The 9820-nt window shown below is 36.8% G+C and overlaps 1 protein-coding gene across 1 annotated transcript; it reads right to left on the bottom strand.

The window, feature by feature from the left end:
* Positions 1 to 213: 213 nt before the first annotated feature.
* On the bottom strand, positions 214 to 4156 carry LOC113315756. Its single transcript, XM_026564015.1, has 6 exons — positions 3154 to 4156; positions 2288 to 3049; positions 2147 to 2235; positions 1338 to 1517; positions 609 to 761; positions 214 to 525 (listed from the first exon to the last, which is right to left on the bottom strand). Exons 1-6 carry the CDS (start codon positions 4154 to 4156, stop codon positions 214 to 216), a joined length of 2499 nt encoding a protein of 832 aa, XP_026419800.1.
* Between the last annotated feature and the right edge of the window lie 5664 nt (positions 4157 to 9820).

Here is a 9820-nt window from a genome sequence, read left to right on the forward strand (position 1 = left end):
TATTCTTGAGAGCCTTCTCTTCTGATATAAGGTCACTTAAACTAGATCAAGGGATTAACAACTGTTCAAATATGTCTTTAGATCTGATGTTGACTTGTGATCATCCATTGTTAACAGACTCCGTTCTGTGTGTGACCCACCATAAGATGAAATCAAGTTTTTTTTTTAAACAAAGGAACAAAAATATTACATAGAAGAGTTCATTACATCATTTTATAAGTAAGGAATTAACAAAGAAGGTGGATTAAACCACCATTCCCCATAAAGATGATGCTTACTAGCAGCCTTAGCTAGCGCATCAACAACCTTATTACAACCCCTATAAACAAACACACAAGACCACACAACATTTCTATTACATATATGAACACACTTCTTCAGTAAAATCTTACTCTGCCAAGGAGGAAGAGAAGACTGATTGTTTACATAAGAACTGATATTCAGGTTATCAGTTTCAAACACAACATTAGACCAACCATTAGAAGTCGCCATTTCCATTGCTTCCAATAAAGCCCAAGCTTCTGCCTGATGAATATCAATAGCTCTTCTTACTGTTGATTTTCCAGCCACATATTGTCCTGCATCATTCCGAATTATTATACCAATACCATCCAATAAAGAAAGAGGTCTGTAAGAAGCATCATGTTGATTTTCAAAACATTCAACGGAGGTGGCTTCCAAGCATCATTTAAAACAGATCTAACAAAAGCAGGAATACTTGATGCAGCATGTAACTGATGCTTTGCAATGTAAAAACTAACCTGATGAATGACAGAGGTATGATTAGGATAAAGGTTAGAAAATATGACTCTACATCTGTGTTTCCAGATAAAATGCATAATGAAAACTATAATGTGTATGACATGAGGGGTACTATGAATGTTTATCTGAGAGTCATGAGATTTCCAAGTCTGAACCCATGTGAGAAGAGAAGCAAACGACATCATTGAAGTATGTTGTTGTGGGAAAAAGTATCTCCAAATGGCCTGAGAGAAGGGACAATGAAGTAAGAGGTGATCAATATCTTCAGAGTGAGCTGAGTTGCAGAGCACACATTGCTGATCAACAAAATTCATGTGTGTAAACAATCTTGTTTTAACTGGCAGTGCATTATGAAGACCCTTCCACAAAAAAATCTGGTATTTATACGGCATGTTTAGCTTCCAGAATTTCAACCAGAACTGAGGATACAAATTGAGAGTTGTACTACTTATATTTTCTTGCTAACACAACAATTTATAACAAGAAGAAGTTGTGAAAACACCTGAAGCAGTGTAAGGTCAAACCAAAGTATCTTCTTGATCTAGCTAGATGGGTATAGTCAGAATTAGATCTACTTGTGAAGGAGTAAACAACTGTTGAAGGAGGGGAACATCCCAGTTACCAGTTTGAGAGTCAAACAACTGAGAAACCCATTGATAATTAGAAAGATGCAGATCATCCCAATCTCTAAGTGTTGATGGTAAAGAAGGAATCCAGTTTGAAGTCCAAATAGTAATGCTAGTACCATTGCCCACCTGCCACTTTGCAAACTTGAGAATAATTTGAAGACCTTGACATATACTTTGCCATACCTAGCTTGTGTTTACAGAATCTGGAGGAGGAAAGAATTGCAAATCATTATGAGGAAAATATTTACTTTTCAGCAGTTTTCCCCACAAAGCATCTTGATTATGCAACAACTGCCAAGCAAGTTTAGCAAGAAAAGCATAGTTATAGTTCCCTAAATGCTTCAATCCTAAACCACCTAGTCTTTTAGGTAATCTCACTTTTTCCCAGGTAATGAGACGAGGAGAATTATGTCAGAAATATTGACGTTGTATCTTATCCATCTGATGAAGAACAGATTCTGGTAACTTAAAAATTTGAATTTGATATATACCCATTGAACTCAGGACATGATTCACTTGAGTAGTTCGACCCGCTTGATTAACAAGCTTACTCTGCCAGCCTTGAAGTCTAATATTCATGTTATTCAAAATACCCAAACAATTTTTTTGTCTAGATCTATGCAATAACAAAGGAATTCCCAAATATTTTCCCCCACACCCATCTGAGATAAGTTAAGAATACCATTTATACTTGTTTTCTGAGATGGAAAAGTATGCTTACCAAAGAAGATAGTAGACTTCTGCAAATTAATCACCTGACCTGAAGCCTGACCAAAGATGTGCAACAGCTCTTTCAAGAGATTCATTTGAGTGGCATTTGCTTGAAAGAATAATAAGCAATCATCTGTAAAAAAATAGGTGGTTAATTGCAGGACAATGCTTACCAATTTTCAAACCTTGAAGCAGCCCCATATCAACATGATGTTGTAACAGTCTAGAAAAAGCCTCTATAATAAACAAAAAATAATAATGGGACAAAGGATCCCCTTGTCGCAGACTACGAGAAGACTTAAAACTGGCTGAAGGAGTCCCATTAATGAGTAAAGAAATATCTGTTGTAGAGATACATTGTTCGATTAAGGCAATCCAATCTGAATGAAAGCCAAGATGACGAAGAATATCCAACAAAAAAGTCCATTCTACCCTGTCGAAAGCTTTCGACATATCTAACTTCATGCCAACTAGAGCATGTTTAATCTTTTTAGTCTTCATAGTGTGCAGTAATTCATGCGCAATAATAACATTATCTTGAATATGTCTTCCTGCAACATAGGCTGTTTGAGTTGGTGAAATAATCTTTGATAGAAAAGGTTTTAATCTGTTAGCTATTATCTTAGAAATGATTTTATAGCTAACGTTACAAATACTAATAGGTCTATAATCAGAAGGTGTTTGAGGATGATGGATTTTAGGAATCTGGACTTGATAAGTATGATTCATGGCTCTAAGCATATGTTTATTGGTAAACAAATACTGAACCATTGAAATTACCTCTGAACCAACTGTATCCCAGCATTTTTGATAAAAAGCCGCTTGAAAACCATCGTTTCCTGGAGAAGCCCATGGCCTGATGTTGAATACCACTTCCTTAATTTCATCAGCATCTGGAAGACGAATTAAATCTTGATATTTGAATCTGAAATGCAAGGTGTAAACAACTGCAAAATATCTGGTTGATGTTGAGGCACAGAAGTATAAGTTATTGAAGAGTATTGAGCCAAAAAAATATCTTCAATATCTTTTTTAGAATCATACCATAAACCCAAAGGCCCTTGAATATCATGAATATGAGATCTTCGCTTACTAAAATTTGCCATAGAGTGAAAATAAGAAGTGCTCATGTCTGCTTCAAGGAATTTATCACTAGCTTGCTGCATAAAATATTCCCTCTGAATGGACAACCAAGTCTGCAAACTATTAGTAAGATACTGAGTACGAGGATGAGTAGCAGGCAGATTGTTATCATAACACAGTTGAAGTTGAGTCTGAATTTGATGCAGATTTGCTTCAATATTACCAAAATGTAGTTTTTTCCATTGTTGAAGTTCAGTTTTGATATACTTGAGCTTACTTGAAAATTGATACAAAGGCGAACCCAAAAAATGGTGATTCCAAATCTGATTTATTGTTGTGCTGCAAGAAGGAATTTGAAACCAGCATTTGTATAATTTAAAAGGAGACTGCTGATTGAAGGTTGAAATGGTATTTAAGATGATTGGACTATGATCAGATGCAATAGGTACTAAATGTTCAAGATAAGTTGCAGTATAATTATTAATCCACAAATTGTTTACTAAAGCCCTATCAAGTCGAACAGAGACATGTTCATCTCCCTGTCTATGATAAGACCAAGTAGTATCAGAACCAGAGTAAACCAAATCAACAAGCCCAAGTTGTAGAACAAAATTCCTAACATGTCTAGTATTATGAGGCCGATTAACAGAACTATGAGTTTCAGAATCATGCATAGTAAAATTCAAATCACCGATCAGCACCCAAGGAATATTAACGTAGCTGCTCATCTCTAAAAGATAATTCCATTGACTAATATTATCTAGGGTATCATGAGCACCATACATAAAAGTGATTAAAAAGTCAGGATGATTATCATGAGTATGAATTATGGCTTGAATAGTGTCAGCAAAAGTGTGCATAATTTCTAAGTCAACACCATCTTTCCAAGCAATAACAATTCCACCAGAAAGGCCAATAGAAGAATGAAACCAGAAATGAGGATATCTCGTGTAAGTAAGATACAATCTCATATTATCAGATTTAGCTCTACTTTCCAAGAGGAAAAAACATCAGGGTCATGTTGAGTCAAGCAGTGATGTAGTTTTGAAAGTGGTAGTAAAGTTCGTTCAACTCGGATTGTGTAAAAGTTTGATTTAAGAACTAAGAATAAAAATACTAAAAATATATTCACAAGGTTGTCACGAATATCGAGAGGTACTGATACTTAGGATTTCACCACTAATCACATTCAATTGGTTCATATGATGACTCATAACAATTCTAGCTCTTTTGCTGACTCTTTTCTTTGCCAAAAGTAGATTTTATAAAGCATTATATGTAAATCACAAGCATGACGCATCAAAAGTTCCTAAAACCCAGCATGCGACATCAAATAAAATCACAACTAATCAAGAAAAATCATAAATCGATTAAAACAAGTGCAAAAGTCATAAAGAATCAATTATAGTTACCAAGTGATTGTGAAATAAGGCTTCCTCCATCATCCTAGTGTTGGGGTTTAGATCCTCATGTAAAAAACACACTCAAAAGATAGAAATATGGCTCAAAAGGTGTCTTTATTGAAAAATAATATAGTGCAGCAAGTTTGTAACAGAGATAGTTGTTACAAATCCCACTGTTACAATTGGGTTGCTGTTACAAAGGAAAGATGACTGTCTTTATAAAGTGTGATATATTGTTGGTGTTCTTCTTCCATGCAGCACCTTGATACTCCTCTGCAACTCCGGCTCTGTAACCTCCGTTTCTTACCCCAGACTCTCGACTCCTTATATGAATCTCACAGCACCTATATATACCAAACAGGGTCGAGTAAATCCAAAAATAATCTTGTTTTCTTTCGCCAAAAGTCTCGGAAATAATCTTCTCCTCCTTGTTGCTTTACGCGTCTTCCTGTTTCCTTTTTTACGCGTAGTATGAGGTGGAAACTCTCCTTAGGATAACATCAAATCTTCGTAGTATATTCTCCTCAGTTTCTTTACACGCAACTTCCACACACCAAACAGAATCCGATATTATAACATTCCCTGTTTCACCAAAAGTCCGTGTAAGCTTCCTTATTTTTCCCGATTCGAAAGTCCTACTGCTCCTGTCTTGTCGCAACAGTCCTACCACAGTCCATTCCCGTGAAGTTCTCGACGAAAACCTTTCCCATAGAACTTCGCAACTCAAACTCATGTTCCATGTTCTCTTCAAATCAATAATCAAGCCCAACTCTGTTGATTTAAAGGCCTATACCAGACCTGTAAATCCAAAACAGGCCCACTGAAACCAATTCTAGAAATTGAATCTCCTCAAAAACCTCCCGAAAATCCAACCCTAAAATATGTTCGTGACTGCATATATTCCCGCCAATTCACAAAATTCAAAAGGTAGGGATGACCTCCCCTTATACGTGGCTGGTCTCCCTTTAGTAGATGCCTGGAAATGGGTCACCCCTTAGTAATTATGTTACCCCTTATCCAAAGTGAGAGTCTGTATAGTAATTTTCTCCCACGAGCGCAAAAAACACTTTTTTAGCCAATTTCGCCACAAAAGCTTATTTCTCCAAAAATACCTACAGGGACATAAAAAGCCATAATAAATATAAAATTGAGCACTAATAATATATACAATTGAGATTATATAAGACACAAAAATGTGCCTATCAAATACCCCCAAACTTATTATTTGTTAGTCCTCGAGCAAATCAAATAGAAAATAAAATCCTAACTCACTGTCGCATGCATCATCGATTGCATTTAGCGTATGCAATAAGCCTTTAAACCCCTAAGTGTCCCTAGTGGCGGAGTGTTGTCTCCTGAGGGCTTACAAGAGATATACCCACAAAACCTGTACTCCAGACCTTAGCTATCTACACAGAACCTTGGAAGGCACTAAAGAATCTCCTTGGTTTGCATACTTATTGACTACAGGAGGAAGTACCCTGATGCAAAATTCCAATTGATGTACACGAGTTTGCACTCAAGCATAATAAAATTCATATAAAGTGACAGAGATCTACTCAGATAGTTGCACTATGGACATCAATATTCGGAGTCAAACCAATCACATGGATAGATTAAGATATGGATATAGAAAAACGTAGATGGTTTTGATGTTTAATAAGTGAACGGCGTTTCCCATATCTGTCTGAAGGCCTCCGCCAAAATGAACCTATCCTAATGGATTGAGATACTGGTCTGACTAATATCAACACAACTGGCATATACAAGAGAACCAGTGATCGATAATCCTAATTCTAGTTCAACACAACTGGCATATACAAGGGAACCAGTGGTCGACTTTATTCACTGATTTTTTTTTTTAGCTTTTTCGTTTCATTCTAATTCACCCTAGCAGTGGTAACAACTTGAATCGTGTGCCCCACCTAATCACTTAGAGAAACATGGTTTAAAAACAAAATAAAATAAAAATAGAAGTGAAAAGGACTCAACGAGATATGGTGAAACTATCATGTTATTTCTAACACCTGAGCTCTGTGCTTTTATGAATAGACTCTTCTAGATGTTGCCATCTAATCAGATTGGTTCCTCAACTCCTACGATCAAAATGCTTCCATCCACTTAGATTAGTTAGTGCAATCCTCAATAGGCATAAATTTCTAAGCTCTGGAGTTTATTTATTCATACTGCAACTAAAAAGTTTCTCCCATACCCCCAAACTTAAATCTAACATTGTCCTCAATGTTCTAAAGATGAAATTAAAAGCATGAACAAGGAGAAACTGTTACCATTTGAAGCAAAAGAGATAAGTAAAGATATTACCATGTTGCATGAGATTGGGTTACCTCCCAAAAAGTGCTAAATTTAAAGTCTTCAGCCAGACGTCAAATACCACAAAATGGCTAATTACCTTTCAAATCATATATCAATAGTCGAAACAACTGTGGGTCAACAAAAGCAAATAAAATTGCCACAATTATCAGACAACTGCACAAAATCAGAAAAATGAACAGACATAGCACATCCTCATCCATGGTTTCCTGCAAAACAACTGGGTTTTTCTGTTGTGCCCATTTGGGCTTCATATGAGTGTCTTGACAAATTGACTCATTCGAACAACAAGTCTTTAGAATTTCCTCTTGGACAATATCAGGAGGATCCGGTTGCGGAGTCGGAAGTGACTCAAGTAATACCTCAGGTACACTAGGCTAGAATCCCAAGTTAGGGACTTCTAATGGAGATAATTGACCATTATTACCCCCAAACTTAGGGTAGTCAGTATTCTCGGACAAACCTCTAACTATTGATTGAATTTCTGGATCCTCAGAGTCTTTAAAATACTCAAGAGCTTCTTCTAGTTCATTACCCCCAAACTTAGGGTCAACACTACTCTCCGTAAGGCCTAGCACTATGGCTTGAATCTCAGGGTCCGTAGAGTCTTTAAAGTACTCAAGATCTTCTTCTAGTTCAAAAGTTTGGTCACCTAACTGACTTAAGAGAATTTCCTCATCAAGTTCATCTAAGGAATCACCAAATAAAGTGTCGTCCCAATTATCCTGAGTTAGATCCTGAACTAAAGTGCTAATCATATTCACTTCTTTTAAATCATCGGAAGGTTGTCTATTAACATTAAAGACATTTAGTTCAGTGGTCATATTACCAAAGGATATGTTCATAAGTCCGGTCCTACAGTTGATGACAACGTTAGCTGTGTCTAAAAATGGGCGACCTAAAATCACCGGTATTTGAGCACTAGGATCCTGAACATGCTGAGTATCTAGAACAACGAAATCCACTGGATAAATAAATTTATCAACCTCAATCAAAACATCCTCTATGACACCACGAGGTATTTTGACAGACCTATCAGCTAATTGCAATGTCATTTTAGTCGGTTTCAACTTACCAAGACCTAGCTGGTTGTATACATGATAAGGGAGTAAGTTCACACTAGCTCCTAAGTCAAGCAATGCCTTATCTACTGAATAATTACCGATCACACAAGATATGGTGGGGCATCCAGAGATGTTTAGTTCAGAAGGATTGAACTTACCTGACCAACTAAAAAGGCTTTCTTATGGACATTAAGCTTACACTTTCGTGTACAAAGGTCCTTAAGGAACTTGGCATAAGCAGGCATTTGCCTAATTGCTTCTAATAAAGGGATGTTAATATTTACCTGCTTAAATATCTCTAGTATTTCGTTGAAAGTCGACTCTCTCTTTGTTGGAGCTAACAACTGTGGATATGGGGCTTTGGGTACAAAATGAGACCTGTCGGGAACCACATTGGCATCACTAGAAATTTTATCGGTTTCTTCAGTTAGTGTCTCCTTCTGGGGCTCATCTTGGGAACTAGAAGGTGGATCTACAGTATGTCCACTATTAGGCATGGCTACCTTATTGTCTACCGTCTTACCACTCCTAAGGGTTGTGACAGAATTCACTTGATTAAATGGTTTTGCACCTACTTCATTAACTCCTCTAGGGTTGGGTATCGGTTGACTAGGGAACTTACCTTTTTCTCTTAGAGACTCATTGACTAACCTGGTCTTTCAATTCAGAAATGGCCTGGCTATGTTCTTGTCATATCCTATTACTAGCTTCTATGCTTTGTGAAAGTAATTGACGCATATTTTCAGTATTTTGAATAAACGAGGTGAGAGTTTCCTCTAGACTTAAGATTTTCTTATCAGACTGATTCTGAAACTGAGTTGATCCTGAAGTATTCTTAGTATAGCCAAAACCTGGGGGAACATTAGAATTACTAAACTGACCTTGGTCCTTAGACCATGAAAGGTTCAGATGGTTTCTCCAACCAGGATTATAGGTTTCTGAATATGGGTCAAACTTCTGACGGTTATCAAACCTAGTGTTATTATAGAGATCATTTGCTTGCTCTTTATTATTCTGGCATTCCCAAAAAGGCTCTACTCTACCACTAGTGTGACCCAATTCTAAAGCTTCTAACCTTTTTGCTATAGCAGCAATTTTGGCATTTGATTCATAGCCTCCTTCTACCCTATTAACGTTTCCTCTACCTAGAAGAATTGTTCTCTTGGGTTCCCTACAATATTCCCATTGCTGGGTCTTTTCGGCGATTTCATTCAAAAATTCCATCGCCACATCAACATTTTGGTTTTCAAAACCACCAGTGCATAGAGACTCAACCATGGTTGTTGTCGAATAATCTAAACCCTCATAAAGGATTTGAACTAGCCTAACCTTTTCTAAACCATGATGAGGACATTGGGCTAATAAGTCATTGAACCTTTCCAAATACCTATATAACGATTCTCCCTCTTGTTGAGAAAATGTGCAGATTTGCGTCCTAATAGACGATGTTTTGTGCCTAGGGAAAAACTTGTTCAAAAAGGCAGATGTAAGTTGTTCATATGTTTCTATTGAACCGGAAGCCAAACTATATAGCCATGATTTGGCTTTATCTTTCAGGTAAAAAGGAAATAACCTAAGTTTCAAAGCATCATCATCAAGGTCTCTAATCTTTAGGGTACTACAAATTTCCTCAAAGTCCCTAACATGGAAGTATGGGTTTTCATTTTCTTTCCCTAAAAAGATTGGGAGCATCTGTAGGGTTCCAGGCCTAAGTTCATAATTTGCTTCAGTTTCAGCTAACCTGATACAAGAGGGACGAGTAGTCCTAGTAGGATTCAACAAAGCTTTTAAAGTTGCCATTTTTGGCTCTATCGGGATATTTGGGATTCTATGCAAT

The sequence above is a fragment of the Papaver somniferum genome, chromosome 10 (assembly GCF_003573695.1).
Source record: "Papaver somniferum cultivar HN1 chromosome 10, ASM357369v1, whole genome shotgun sequence".
Lineage (NCBI taxonomy): Eukaryota > Viridiplantae > Streptophyta > Magnoliopsida > Ranunculales > Papaveraceae > Papaver > Papaver somniferum.